Source organism: Rhinolophus hipposideros (assembly GCF_964194185.1).
Source record: "Rhinolophus hipposideros genome assembly, chromosome: 24".
Classification (NCBI taxonomy): Eukaryota; Metazoa; Chordata; class Mammalia; order Chiroptera; family Rhinolophidae; genus Rhinolophus; species Rhinolophus hipposideros.
This window is the reverse complement of record NC_138070.1, coordinates 18,403,527-18,417,866: the sequence shown is the minus strand read 5'-3', so window position 1 is coordinate 18,417,866 and position 14,340 is coordinate 18,403,527. Positions and strand designations below refer to the sequence as shown.

Sequence of the window (14,340 nt, the reverse complement as noted above, 5' to 3'; positions counted from 1 at the left end):
ACACATGGATAAACGGGGGAAGAGGGAGGAAGAGGGGCCATGTAGACAGCCCCTTCTGGGACAGTGAGCAGACACATGTCCTAGGGCCGGGTCCTGGAAACTGCGGACTCGGACCTCCCTCAGACAGCCCAACGCTCACCCTGCTGACCCTCTTCTGCCTGTGTGTGTGCAGGAGCGAGAGCACAGAGAGCCCTGAGACAGCCCCTCCTGGAGCGCCTTCTGGCGAGCAGCCGGATGTCATCCCCGCCCAAGGCGACCTGCTGGGTGACCTTCTCAACCTGGACCTCGGACCCCCGGTGAGCGGCCCACCCCTGGCGACCTCCTCGGTGCAGATGGGAGCTGTGGACCTTCTTGGTGGTGGCCTTGACAGCCTGGTACGTCCTGGGAACCCCTCTGGATGACATTGATAATGATCTTCAGAGGCGCGATCATTGAACACCTTTTCTGTGCCAGGCACCAGGTACCTCTGCCTGCGAAGGTGATCATGTAGCTCCCTACTTGTAGGTGAGAAAACAGGCTCACAGAGGTTAGGTGTCCTTCCCTCCAAGAGAACATAGCTGCTAAGTGGCAGGCACAGGACTTAGCTCTTTACCAGGCCTTGAGGCACAAGGGATTTGGGACAGTGTAGGGCCAGGCCTCGCCCCTTCCCCCAAGTCTGACGCTGCAGGCACCTTGGCCATAGGGCAGCAGGAGCCAGACCTGTGTCCTCTTCCCACCATACCCGGCACCAGCTGGGGGCAGTAGCCCTGCAGGCCTGAGCGAGGCCCATGAGCGGTCAGAGACAGCCCTCCTGCCCTGTAGAAGGGGTGCTGAGACCGGCCTGGGTACCTCCCTGGAACTTCTTCAGGCAGCTGATAGAGCCAGGTAGAGGGGGCAGCTCGTAGAGCCAGAGCCTCTGTCACTTGGCCATGTTTGGCTCAAGTCCCCAAGGCTGTGACACAGGAAAGGGTAGGAAGGGCCATGGTATGGGATGTGGGAGGTGGGGTAAAGCCAGGGGGTTAGTGCCCTTCATACAGACGGTCTGGGCCCCGCCTAGGCCTGGCGTAGCCTTGCACCAGACTCATCTCGGATAGGGCAGCAGTAACTAATTTTCCTCTCTCTCTCTCTTTCTCTCTCTCTCTCTCTTCCCCCTCCCCTTTCATCTCTCTTTGTGTTCTCCTTCCTGGCTTTTCTCTGTGCATGTGGCTGCCTGTTCTCTTCACCCTGCCTGCTTCTGCTTGGAGATGGGGGATGAGCCTGAAGGGGTACGGTTCAACCCTTGTGTCACCAAGCCTTTGTCCCGGCTCCTCCTGAGAGCTCTGGCCCAGCATCCCAAGGGTCAGATGATGTCCAAGCAGGATCTCCCTGCTGAACCCTGGCCTTCTGTCCAGTGTCCTGGCAGCCTCTGCCTTGACTGTCTGGTGTCTAGCTGCCACTGGGTCTCCATATCCTTGAATTCCTCACCCATCCTCGCCACCCTGTGACAGAGTTGCCTTGTCATCCTGAGGGTCGCCAGCCACTCTGTCCCCACAGCCCCTCTCTGATGTCCTGGAGGGCACACTCCATCTGCTAAGCACAGTCACAGCATAGCAGTGTGTCTCCGGCACCCCCTTTATCTGTGGGCTGTGTTAGCCTGTGAGTGTCCCCAGCCCTTTCCCAGAGGTCACTCCTGAGACCCAAGGCTTGCAGGGCATGGGAGGGCTCTGCCTCTCTTCTCCACCCACTTCACTTTGTCTTGTCTCTGCAACTTAGAGTTGATGTGATGGCAGCCCTGTGGGACCCCCTCCTGCCCTACCCCCCTATTTTCTGAAGAACCAGGTGGCTCTGCTCATCCCGGGCCCCTGATGTCCCTGCCTTAGATGCCTGACTCTGACCCCTTGTCTTTCCAGATCGGGGGCCCCAACTTCGTGACTCCCCCAGCAGCTACAGTACCAGCCAACCTAGGAGCACCCATGGGCAGTGGCCTGAGTGACCTCTTTGACTTGACCAGTGGCGTGGGCACCCTGTCAGGATCATACGTGGCCCCAAAAACAGTAAGTACCATCCTTCCTCTTGTGGTAAGAGCAGAGAAAATTAGAGATTGATGTGTGGGCTCCTTAAATTCTGCAGAATTGGCTCAAGCCAGCAGTCATGAGCTCCAGGAGCAGCAACTGTTTGCCAGCACGGTGCTGAGGGCAGCCGGGGGCTATGGGAACCCAGGGAAAACATGCTATATCAGGCATGGGCAGGGTGCTGGGGAAGGTGTCCCAAAGGGAAGCTGGATCTCAGGCCTATAGACCAAGTCAGAATTAGCTAGGCAAAAGTGGGGAGAGGGCTCCAGGCCAAGATAACAGCCTGTGGAAAGGCCTGTAGGTGAAGGAGAACCCAGCACCGTCCAGGGAACTGGCAAAAGTCCCATCTGGTTGGAGTAGTGCTGTCTGACTCAGTGGCCCTCATTGATAATAGACATCTTACAATGCCCCCTTTCTCTTCTGTCCTTAAATAAGATTTGTGGACCGTGGACCTACTTACACATGTAATTTCAAAATAAATCAAAAGATGCTCCCACTGCATAGAGGAGACATAAAAGGAAAAGAATAAAATGATGTATTTCAGTGTTGTAAAGGCTTGGGCATGCCCACTCCAGAAGATACCCTCACCAGGCATCACAGGGCTGCCAGGAATATAAAGCCTGGAACTGGCCTTCAGACAGGTGGCCCTCAGGGAGCTATGTGTTCATTTGAGATCAGGAGAAGTCAGGGCAGGCTGCCTGGAGGAGGAGTCACTCCATCATGGGAAGGACTTTCCCCACTACCTTAGTCATAGGATGTTCAGGATGTGGCTGCTTTCCCTTCAGAATCAGTATGTATGTTGTCTGCATTTTCGTAACAGCATTGTGACTGCCTAGAATTATTTGTCTCATGTGTATTTCCCCACCCCGCCTGTGGGGATAAATACATTCTCCAAATTTCCTGGTCAAGAGGGATGCGTTTCTCTGTGTACAAGAACTTAGAGTTCCTCAAGCATTTGGATCAGTAGGTAGTGACAGTTCATTGGTTCCTCCAGTAAACAAATGTTCAGGGTGAGTTCTGTTAGGACCTGTGCTAGATTCCATCAACCCACAATGACCAAGAGAGCTGAGGTCCCCATCTCACCAGTCAGACTTGGTGACAGAAAGATAGCCAGTTCTATAAGAACCTGGGAAAGGAGGCCTGGTGGCGAGGAGGGGCACAGGGAAGTCACCTGACAGGAGTTCCTGCTGAGTTATAGCTGAGAACTAAAGCCATGTGCTTCTGCCCTCACAGATTTGTGCAGGAAAAGCAAAGGATGATCAGGGTTAGGAAGGATTGGGGGACGGGGGGCATGGGGAATCACTTTCCAAACAGAAGGAATAGCATGTGGAGGGACCGGAGACACAGGTGCCAGCAGACCCCGGGGAGGGCAGAGCACCGGGCTATAGAAGCCATGGGCAAGTGGGAGCCATTGCAGGGTTGGAAGGGTTTTATAAGGTGCCATGATCAAATTTGCATTTTAAAAGATGACTTCAGCTGCTATGGAAATTGGGGAGAGGAATTGGGGCAGCCACATGGCAGCCGCCATCTTCCCTGGTGAACTCTGATGGCAGCTCAGACACAGGTGGTGCCTGTAGAGAGGAAAGAAATGGAGGACCTGGCAGGAGATTGTAGGAGGTGGCATTGGCAGGACTGGCTACATAATGGTGGAAGGGGTCACGGTGGGCTGAGGACTGTTGCCCAGGTGGCTCTGAGGTTCCTGGTATTAGCAACTTGAGAGACGGTAGGACATTTGCTGACACAGGGCGCCTTGGGGGAGCTGTGTATGGGGCCTGAGCCTTTTGCCCTGCTGTGGGCTGTCTGAGTAAGAATAGCAGCCTGAGAGGCATTTGCATGTCCACAGGGTGACACCAGCAGGTGTCCTTCATGGGCCGGGCTTTCATTCCAGCCATTTGCTCAGCAGACACTCCCTAAATACCTCTAGGGAAGGAGTCTGGGGGTGGGCTTCCCTGAGGAGACAGCTCTTAAGCTGAGACTCAGGTGACAAGGGCAGCCAAACAACAGCGGGCAGGCCAGGCAAGAGTCCTCTTAGGTCCTGTCCTTGGTCAGACTGGTTTCTACAATTAAAGGCCAGCCCGGCCTTCTTCCAGGGAGGACAATCTGTGACGCCATGCTGGCCTGAGGCTCTGGCCGAGGCCCAGGACGGCCTTGGGCTCTCCGCTCTCCTTGGCTGGGAGCCTGCTTGTTCTCACTTTCCTCAGCCCTACTTCCTCACTGTTCCTTCTGTGATCTCTGAAGACTTGGGTCAGCCCTTGGGCACACCAGCACCTCCCTCCCCAGAGCTGCTGCAGTCCTCAGCCACACCGTGCTGGTGGCCCTGGGTGGGCCATGCAGGGTCCTTCTCATCTCAGGATACACGTGGTCGGCCCCTGGTGATAAAGGCAGTTGTGGTCAATCTGGGAGGCACCTTCAAGAGAGAGAGAGGGAGAGAGGTGGAGGGAGAAGGGGCTGTTGAGTTTTGGGGGAGTGGCACACACCAGCACCCCGGCCCCCACCCTCCTTTCTCCCCTGCAGGTCTGGCTCCCAGCCATGAAGGCCAAGGGGCTGGAGATCTCAGGTACCTTCACTCGCCAGGTGGGCTCCATTTCCATGGACCTGCAGCTGACCAACAAGGCCCTGCAGGTCATGACCGACTTTGCCATCCAGTTCAACCGCAACAGGTGAGCTCCTTGAGGCCAGCCTGCTGAGAGCCCATGCTGGTGCCTGCAGGCCGGGCTCAGGGCTGCCAGGGGCCTGGTGCCTCCTTTATGGTGAAGGTGGGTGTTCCTCACAACCACAAGTCAGGCCAAAGTTCTCTAAAGCGGTGATTTTCCTCTCCAGTGACCTCTTTATATGGACTCCAAAAGACCAGGCAGAGGGGGTAGGGCATCTTCTCTTTTTTTGCCTTTCTCCACTGCCCAAAGGGGTGTATTACTGACACAGTCCCCAGCTTCAGCCTAGGAGCCTGCCTTTGGCAAGCCCCCCACATAACAGGAGCTTGGAGCCCCCTTTCCAGGCCTGAGTTGCTTCCAGCTCTGAGGCGGATGGGGAGTGGGCCTGCCTGCCAGCAAAGGATTAAACTGTCAGACAGGGCCTCTACGCAGTGGCTGCTCCGGGCTCCTCACCCCTTCCAGCACTGGGGGTCAGTGGGGAAGGTCTCCTGTCTGGCACCACCAGGGTCTCCGTGGACCAGGCCAGCTAGGCCAGCAGTGCTCTCTGGGGAACCCAAGCAGCCTCTCCTGATGATTCTTCTTCCTGAGCAGCTCTAGTGATGAGCAAACTGAGCCTCTAAGAAGTTGACTGAAGGGGCTGCTTTCCCAGGGAGAGCCTGTGGGCCAGTGGGTCCTGAACTTCTGTCAGACCAGGGACGGTAACAGCTACTCATCTTGTGACCTGGCCAATTCTGGCCCAGAAAGTAAAACCCTGCATGTCACTTGGGAAGGCCACGTCCCTCCTGGGAGATGGGAATTGGCAGCAGTGACTTGGACATTCACAGAGTTTCCAAGTTAGAAGCAGCTTAGAGGTCCCAAAGGCCTTAGGAAAGGCCCCGCTCCCTGCACCCCCCACCTGAGCTCCTTGAGGGCAGGACGGGGCAAGGCCATGCTTAATTGGATCTGCCCAGGGCCGAGCCCAGAGGAGAACAAGGAGCAGAGGTGGGCTTCAGGCCTGCAGCCGGTCTGAGATTCCCCCCGTCCTCATGGCCGTTGAGGGCTAGAGGACGTAGGTCAGGAGTTTGTCCTTTTGTCTGGGCTTGGGCCTGACGTGAGGCTGGCCTGCTGGAGAGGCTTCTTGCCAACTACTGCCCCAGCTCCAGAGCCTGAGGAGCCCACCATGTCAGCACCTGCTCCCCCTGCCATCCCTGTGGGGGCTTCTCTCTCCCCAGCTTTGGCCTGGCCCCCGCCGCCCCGCTCCAGGTCCACGCACCACTCAGCCCCAACCAGACTGTGGAGATCTCTCTGCCTCTCAGCACGGTGGGCTCAGTCATGAAGATGGAGCCTCTGAACAACCTCCAGGTGTGTTCCCCGCAGGACCAAACACCCAGTCCTTACCCATCCACCCTTGGGGAGGGGTCTGATGGGAAGGTCTGGGCCTGGCCTGTGTTGGCAAAGGGCTGCATCTGTGAAGTCGTGCTCTTGGCCACAGATGTGACAAAGAGGCCCCATAGAGGGGACGTAAGGGCGTGGTTCCCAGGGAAGGTATGTGAGAGAATCTTCTCAGGTGGGGGGTGCAGGAAGCGGGGCCTTTCCTAAGGCCTCAGAGGTGAGTCAGGCATCGTGAGGACCTGTTCCTAGGTGGCTGTGAAGAACAACATCGACGTCTTCTACTTCAGCACCTTGTACCCGCTGCACATCCTCTTTGTGGAGGACGGGAAGATGGGTGAGTCATGAGGGCACCTGTAGGGTCCCTAGAATGGTAGATTGGCAGCCCCACAGCAGAGTCCATGAGTCAGAGCCTGGAGTGAGGGGCACATCTCCGTCATGGCCCCAGGGTCTTACCTTGCCAGCTGTGCCTCCCCCCCCAAGGGAGCTGTGCCACGCAAGAGCTATCTCACTCCAGGGTTCTCCTGCTCTGCCCCTCAGCCTTGCCTGAGCACTTTAGAGAGTCATCCCACCAGCTCCGCGAGGCCGGGAACCCAGGTCATGCCTCACCCCTGATGCCCATCTCCTGTGCCCTGACTAGAACCCCTGAAAAGACTCATCCCAGGCCCAGAGGACTCACTCCCAGCTCGGTGCTGCGTGGAGCTCTTTGCCCCCCTCATCTCTCAGTCAGAGGCCCCATAACGCAGGGTGACTAATGAGTAGGCTGCTTGGGGCCAGAGCAGGGGAAGGGCACATGTGGGTGCTAAGGAGGAGAGCTAAGGCCCAGAGGCAGGAAGCCCAGTCCTTTGGGAACTGCAGGTAGCCACCTTCCCAGAGCTGCGGGTTAGCTCCGGGAGGCAGGGCCCGTGCCTGTCCTCAGCATCACGGCACACCCGCTGCCTGCTGGGTCTTACTGCGCGGGGCCACAAGGTTATCAGCGGGCCTTCTTCCCCACAGACCGGCAGACGTTCCTGGCCACATGGAAGGACATTCCCAATGAGAACGAAACCCAGTTCCAGATTAGAGATTGCCCTCTCAACGCAGGTAGGACTGCTGAGCACCCGGCCCCATCCGCACTGCCCCTCACCTGCACCCCAGGCCCTCCCCCGTTGCTGACCAGGGGCCTTCTGACCCCCAGAGGCCGCGAGCAGCAGGCTGCAGAGCAGCAACATCTTCACAGTGGCCAAGAGGAACGTGGAGGGCCAGGACATGCTCTACCAGTCCCTGAAGCTGACCAACGGCATCTGGGTGCTGGCGGAGCTGCGCCTCCAGCCGGGCAACCCCAGCTTCACGGTGAGCGCCCCCGCCCTGCCAGCCCCCGGGCCTCCCTCCCCGTCCCAGGCGCCTCTCCTGCCCCGCCTTCCTCCCTGGCCGCAGGGGGGGCTGATGGGGGACACTCTAGCCCAGCTAGGCTGGGGTCCCTTTCAGCCTGGTGTTGATAAGCATCAGAATTGTGTCCCTGGAAAGGGCCTTAGAAAGTCTCCGACTCGATCCCATCAAGTCACTGAGGTAAGACACCAAACTGGGCCTCAGAATAAGGAGTTGAACTAGAAGAGTCTGTAAAATTGGGCCTGTGAGGCGGCGCCGTTGGCCCGACGCCTGCCTGACTGAGGAGTGGCCCTGCTAGGCCAGTCCCTGGCCCTCCTGCTCCGGCCTGCCTGGGGGCGCAGCTGGGAAGACAGTGATTCCCAGCGGCTCGTCCTTCCGACGCTTTGAGTCAGACCCCAGTGAGGACACGCTTCCACGGAGTGCGTGGTTGTCCTGGCGGCCAAGCTGCTGTTCCAGGCCCAGCGAGCACCAGGCTTTGCTTCTCCCCCTGCACCCAGTCTCTGGCAGGCATGCCTCCCCCTCAGAGACCTTGCTCCCGGGGCCCACTGCAGCGACGGCTCTGTGGCTGGGCTGGGGCTGCGGCAGTGGCTTCGGTGGTGGTAATTTCCGTCTCCCTGTGTTTGGTTGCTGCATGTCCACCTTCCCTGCTGGTGCCCGTGGTGCAGGACTTGGAGGTTAGCGGATTGCTTTTCTCTTCCTCTTTCCCCTCATCCTCCCCAGCCACACCTCGAACACCCCATCTCCTGGTTTGACTCCAGTGCACCCCTGGCCCTTCCAGCCCTGCCTCACCCGTTGCTCCCGAAGCCAGGCAGACACGCATGCAGGCCGCAGGCAGGAGGGCATCCTGCCCACTGCTGACACCCCAGCGCTTCCCAACCAGGTGGCCCCAACTGAGCTGGTACCCCCACTTCCTAACATGTTGTGCACAGAGCTCTTCAGACCAGAGCCCCCTTGGGGCCACTGCTGCTGATTTTTGGAGCTCCCCTTCCACTTCCCCTTCCTAATTGCACCCTTCAGAAGCAGTGATTTTGGCAGAAAGGGTGGTGGCACTTGTCTGTCCTCTTCTTGTGCTCTCCGGTCTCACACTGCACTTGGAACTGAGACAAAGTTTCTGACGTACCTGGTTCCTGGGTAGGAAATTAGGAAGAACCCCCAGCGCCCCACCATCTCCCAGCCCCCTGCCTCCCCCAGGACCTCAGCCTCCATGGGCTGTGGGGGCCCAGGCAGCTCTGCAGGGTGGGGGCCAGGCCCTCCCTGCCAGCCTCCCGTTGCTGATTCACGCTGCTTGCCGTAGGGCTGTGCTGGCTGGGCTGACAGCAGGTGTGTGGGCTGCAAGTGATTCCGTCCACACCCGGCTGGCTGTGGCGGCCGCCCTCTCCTTCCCCACACATCTGCCCCAGCCGCTGCTGCCAGCAGGCCACGTGTGCACACAGCACTCTTCCATCTGGTTCCCATCCTCTCCGCCCTCCCCGCGTGTTCCTTCCCAGGCTAGTAAATGACAACCCCAGAGACGAGTCGTGGGAATGAGCGAGACCCCTCTCTTCTCCCGCAGCTGTCCCTGAAGTGCCGAGCGCCAGAGGTGTCCCAGCACGTGTACCAGGCCTACGAGACCATCCTCAAGAACTGAGGCCCCGTCCAGTGCCCGCCCCAGCCTTGTCCCAGCCCACTGAGGAGCCCCCTGGGGTTAACAGCACCACCTCCTCTCTGGAGGGACCAGGGAAGGCTGCTGGCCACCCCTGGGGCTCCCTGGTCCTGACTGCAGGGCCCACCGGGTCCTCAGGGCGGGCGGCACCCCTCCTGGAGTGAAGGCTCAGTGTACTCTGGTGCACGGGGACTCCCCTCTTCCACGGCTGCTGACACTTAGGGACAGGTGAGGACAGGACCAAAAGAGACAGAGCCAGAGCGGCTGCAGAAGCTGGACAGGAAGACCCAAAGTTCTCTTCCTTTTCTCGGCACCTGAGGGCGCTCCCAGCCTGGGGAGCACCATGCCCCCCCCTCTCAGGTTGGTGTTCGTGTCCCTCCCCACCATGCGCTGTCATGAGATGGGCCCTGCCAGGCTGTCCTGGCATGCGTGGAGGGTCCCCTTGGTATCGGGAGAGCAGTTCTTTCAGGGTCTGGGACTCCCAGGGCCTGCACCCCCACACCCCCCATTCCTGAATGCACCTAGCCTGGGGCCCAGTGGTTGTCAGGCAGACCACAGCCGCCCGAGAGCTGACCTACGTGGGGAAGACCAGGCAGAAGCTCCCATACTCCCTGCCCAGGCTCCTGCTCTCCTGCAAGTTGCACACACACCTACCAAGCTGCCCCTCTTGCCCCTGAGGACGGTCACTACCTATGATACATTCCTCGGTGTGCCCTGGGCTCCTGGAGCAGCCAGGGCTAAGGGATGAGGGACTCGGCGAGCAGGCTGCCTCCTGCGCAGGGTTATTGGGCTTCTCCTTAGTGTCTGCTCCCCTCCGCCTGGCCTCCCAAGTGTCAGTATGTGTGACAGAGCATTAGGTTTTCCTGTTACTGCTGTTTAATAATAAAGATTCTGCTTTTGGCAATCACGGACACTTTTTTCCCCCTCCACCAAATGTCAGAATTGAAATCTGCCTCTTAGTGGTTGCAGGAGAGTGTTCTGAGCCCTGCAGTAACTATATCTAATATATATATATATATATATATAAATAGACTATATATTGTATGTTTATTTTCGAAAAGAGAAAGTGAATAAAAATGATGACATCAAGCATATCCCTGGCCAGTGTGTCAGGTGCTGCCTGAGGCTCTTCTGGGCGGGTCCAGAGTCCCCTGGAGTCCAGGGTCCCTCGCCCCTCCCCCGGCACTGCGGACAGCCTTTCCCTCCTCCGTGTCCTTAGGTACTGACTTCTGAAGTCTGCTGATCTCCCTGGAACCTCTCCCACCCTTGATCCCAACTCTGCCCCAGCAGACGCCATCCCTTTTGATGTGGGCCCAGGGCTGACATCCATTTGTTTTCCTCAGCTCCCTGCCGTCAGGGAGTTTCCTGGGAGCGGCTGTGGAAGAGGGTGTGGGCGGCAGGCCAAGCACCAGACCTGTCTGGGCAGGCTGTTCCCCACCCGGCAACTGGCGGGCTGAGTGGGTACTAGGCTGGCAGCCGCCCCAGCTGCTACCCAGGGCTGACTCCCCCTGTGGCCCCAGTCCTCACATTGACTTGGCTCCCAGGGAAAGGCAGCCGGGCCCTGGGTTGTGCTCTGACAGACAGCAGAGCTCGTTCTCAATGCCTTGTGGCCGGTGGGCCTTCACCCTGCCTCAAAGGGAAGAGCAGCCCCGGTGCCCTCACCTGTTTCAGCCACAGCCACACTGCCCCGTGCCTACCTCTGACAAACGGCTGCCTTTGCAACTGCCTGGGCCCGGGCATCAGCAGGAGCACCTGGCCCTCTTCTGACTCCTGGGGATTGCCACACTGTCTTAGGGACCACAGAGCCTACAATCAACCAAGACCCTTGATTGTATTAATACAACTCTGGTTCTCACCTCACCTGAAAGCCCTCAGGCTCAGAAGGCCATGCACAAATACGGCTGGGGTCCCCTCTGGCTGTGAGCCCTTGAGGAGACTGTCACTTGGCCTGCTGTCACCTGCTGCCCCTGACTCACCCACTGAGTGCACTGCTGGCTCAGCTATCCGGGACCTCACAGAGCTTTCTGTCCCCATCCCTCTACCGCTGAGGGCAGAAGAGTGGAAGTGTAAGATAGCTGTTCCCAGTGGGGTGAGGAGGAAAGCTGATGAGAAAGGCTGGCCTGGTTGGACAGAGGGCCTGGGACTGGCAGACATCTTAGCTTCACCCTCCTAATTCTAGTTGTGTTTGGTTCTCAGGAGATTATGGGCAGGACCTTAACCAGAGGTGCCCCTCTTCACCCAGACAGCACCCCTTATGATGGGACCCAGCAGTCTTAATATATTCGGGGAGAAACAGGCAGAGAGTATTGGCACTCCCGGTTCCCCAAGCCTGGGCTTTCCCTCGTCTCGCATCAGGAAAACATGCACCGCATCAGAAAACATGCACCGCCACTGGGGGCCCACGCCTTTAGAAGTGCGTTCGGGGATATCCAGTATACCCTTTAGCTTCTTCTCCCTCCCTGGCCTCAGTGAGAAGCCTTCCCGTGCTTCCTCCCCCTCTCGTGTAACTCGCTGGTCCTGATGTGCTCAGGCCTCCCCACGCTCAGGGCCTGCCCCCTCCAAGACCTTGGCGCCCTGCAGGACATTCTCCAGTGCTTTGGGCCTTCCCAGCCAGTTGGGGAATTCAACAACAGCAGCCAGTGATTTCTGGAAGGTCCAACAAAAACCAAGGCCCTCCTGGGTGCCCTGGGTGCCAGCCACTGTGCTAAGACCTGTAGCATGAACTCGTTTTACATTTTTTAATCTTGAGCCAGTGGATTGCTGTTCTTGTTTTTTACGGAGGTTCCAGACCAGGGTCAGATCAGCCACACAAAGGATTGAGATCTCCCTCCCACCCTTACCCAGTTCTTAGTTTTCCTCGCTAGAGGCAAACTTCATTGCTGGATTTTGGATTTTCTTCCAGGAATATTCTGTGCATGTATCTAAGCAAATCCATGCAGGTATTTACTTAAATGGTAGCACACTCTACACATACACGACCAGCACTTTCCTTATCTTACCTGTCTGTACAAATAAACCCACCTCAGTATTCCTTGTGCAAATGGGCGGCCATTAGCCAGTGCCGGCTGATGGACATTCAGGCTGTTTCCATCTGCTGCCAGTCCAAACAGTGCGGTCACATCTTCCTACATAAGTCCTTGCTCGTGGGTGGAAACGTACCTGTAGGATCTAGTCCCCAGATTTGCTAGACCAGTGGACATAAGCATTTTACGTTTCATATTTTAGTTCTGTTTTGAAAAGGTAATGCATTCACATCATTCAAAACCCAAAAGGCAAAAAAGTATATAAGTGAAAAATTCTCATTCCTCTCCCCAAAGAAACCAATGTTACCTTCCAAAGAGACAGTGATGTCTGTTTTTCCCTTTTAATACACAAATGGTAACATGAAATACACCCTGTTCTGCACCTTATATCTTGGAGACTTTTCCCTTATCAGTCCATCATGAAGAGAGTCCTAATGCCTTTTTATAACAGCTGTGTGGTGTTCCAGTGAATGAAGGTACCATCATGGACCAGCACCCTCACGACGTCCATTGACTTACACCGTGTCTCCCCGAAAATAAGACCTAGCTGGACAATCAGTTCTAATGCATCTTTTGGAGCAAAAATTAATAAAAGACCCAGTCTTATTTTACTATAACATAAGACCCGGTCTTTAATATAATAATATAATACCAGGTCTTATATTAATTTTTGCTCCAAAAGACACATTAGAGCTGATTGTCTGGCTAGGTCTTATTTTCAGGGAAACACAGTATCTAAGGTGTTGCTAGTACAAGTGATACTGCAAAGAATATTCACTTTCATACCTGGATAACTTCCTGAGATGGAAATTGCTGGGTCAAAGGTAGGTTCGTTCATAATTTTGATAGCTGTTGCTAAAAATTCTTCAATTTACTCTCCTAACAGCCAGGAATGAGACACCTATTCCCTCACCCCCTCACAAACTCAGCATATTGATGTGTGCCAAACTGATGGGTGAAAAATGACAGCTTACTGTGTTTTAACTCTGCTCATGTGTTTTTGAGCCATTTATATGTCCTTTTCTGAGCAGTCTTCATGTTTTTTGCCTGTTTTTTTATATGGTTATTGGTCCTTTTCGTCCTGATTTGTCATTATTTCCCCCATTCTATTACTGCTTTTAACTTTTCCTTGCTGAATTTTTTTTATGTAGTCTTTTTTTTTTAAAGATTTTATTGGGGTTTATTGGGGAACAGTGTGTTTCTCCAGGGTCCATCAGCCCCAAGTTGTCCTTCAATCTAGTTGTGGAGGGCGCAGCTCAGCTCCAAGCCCACCATCCCATGTGGGAATTGATCGGGCAACCTTGCTGCCAAGAGCTCGCTCTCTAACAACCTGAGCCCTCCAGCCACCCCTTTCTGTAGTCTTAGTCTCTTCATCTTTCTAGTACTTGTCTCATCTTAGTTTTTGCATTTTGAACCTATTCCATCTGGGCTTTATGTTAGGAACAAGGTAGGGATCCAACTTCCTCTTTTCCCAGATGGTTACCCAGTTCTCTCCACAGAATTTACTGAATAATTCATCTTTTCCCACAGATTTGAAATGTCATTTTTTCATATACTAAAGTTCCACATATATATGAGTGCTTTTGTGGATTCCGCTCTGTACCAGAGAATTTTCCATTCATTGGTCACTGTGTTTTTAAAAACTATTGTATCTTTATATTTTCATAATTTATTGTATCCTCTTATTTGCCATCTTTGTTCCATTTGAACTTTAGAATTAGTTTAAAAAGAATTGATGGTATTTGTATTTGGGTCACACCAAATGTTTATACTAACTGATGGAGAATTCACATCCTTATAATGTCAATAATATTTACATCCAAATACAGGAGTACATGCCTTTCCATTGGTTCATGCTTTCTTTGATGTCTCTGTAATATTTTAAGTTTTCTTCATTAAAAGTTCTTGCATGGGGGCCGGCCGGGTGGCGCAGGTGGTTAGAGCTCTATGCTCCTAACTCCGAAGGCTGCCGGTTCGATTCCCACATGGGCCAGTGGGCTCTCAAAAACCAAAAAAAAAAAAAAAAAGTTCTTGCATGCATATATATTTTAATTTTTTTATTAAGGTATAGTTGAAAGACAATTTATATTACTTTCAGGTGTACAATACAGTGACTCAACGTTTATATACCTTATGATGTCTTTAGTAACTAAGTCTTAGTAACCATGTCACCGTGCAGTTATCACAATACTATTGACTATATTGGTTTATTTTTGCATAGATTCATGAAGTGTTTCCTTTTTGTTTGCTTCTTTTTA

At 54.9% G+C, this 14,340-nt stretch overlaps 1 protein-coding gene across 4 annotated transcripts in view; it reads left to right on the top strand.

Moving 5' to 3' along the window:
• Nucleotides 1-9,971, top strand: part of AP1B1 (adaptor related protein complex 1 subunit beta 1) — a 44,153-nt gene extending 34,182 nt beyond the window's left edge. The window contains exons 14-22 of one of the 4 annotated variants that reach the window (XM_081037318.1): nucleotides 173-374; nucleotides 1,224-1,244; nucleotides 1,869-2,012; nucleotides 4,545-4,690; nucleotides 5,893-6,022; nucleotides 6,302-6,386; nucleotides 7,046-7,132; nucleotides 7,227-7,381; nucleotides 8,970-9,961. In XM_081037318.1, the coding sequence (XP_080893444.1) occupies nucleotides 173-374; nucleotides 1,224-1,244; nucleotides 1,869-2,012; nucleotides 4,545-4,690; nucleotides 5,893-6,022; nucleotides 6,302-6,386; nucleotides 7,046-7,132; nucleotides 7,227-7,381; nucleotides 8,970-9,044 (1,045 nt within the window). In that variant the 3' untranslated portion in view covers nucleotides 9,045-9,961. Of the gene's footprint in view, nucleotides 1-172; nucleotides 375-1,223; nucleotides 1,245-1,868; nucleotides 2,013-4,544; nucleotides 4,691-5,892; nucleotides 6,023-6,301; nucleotides 6,387-7,045; nucleotides 7,133-7,226; nucleotides 7,388-8,969 lie in introns of all 4 variants that reach the window. The other 3 variants (XM_081037317.1, XM_081037320.1, XM_081037319.1) reach the window with 3 other exon arrangements.
• Nucleotides 9,972-14,340: the final 4,369 nt, after the last annotated feature.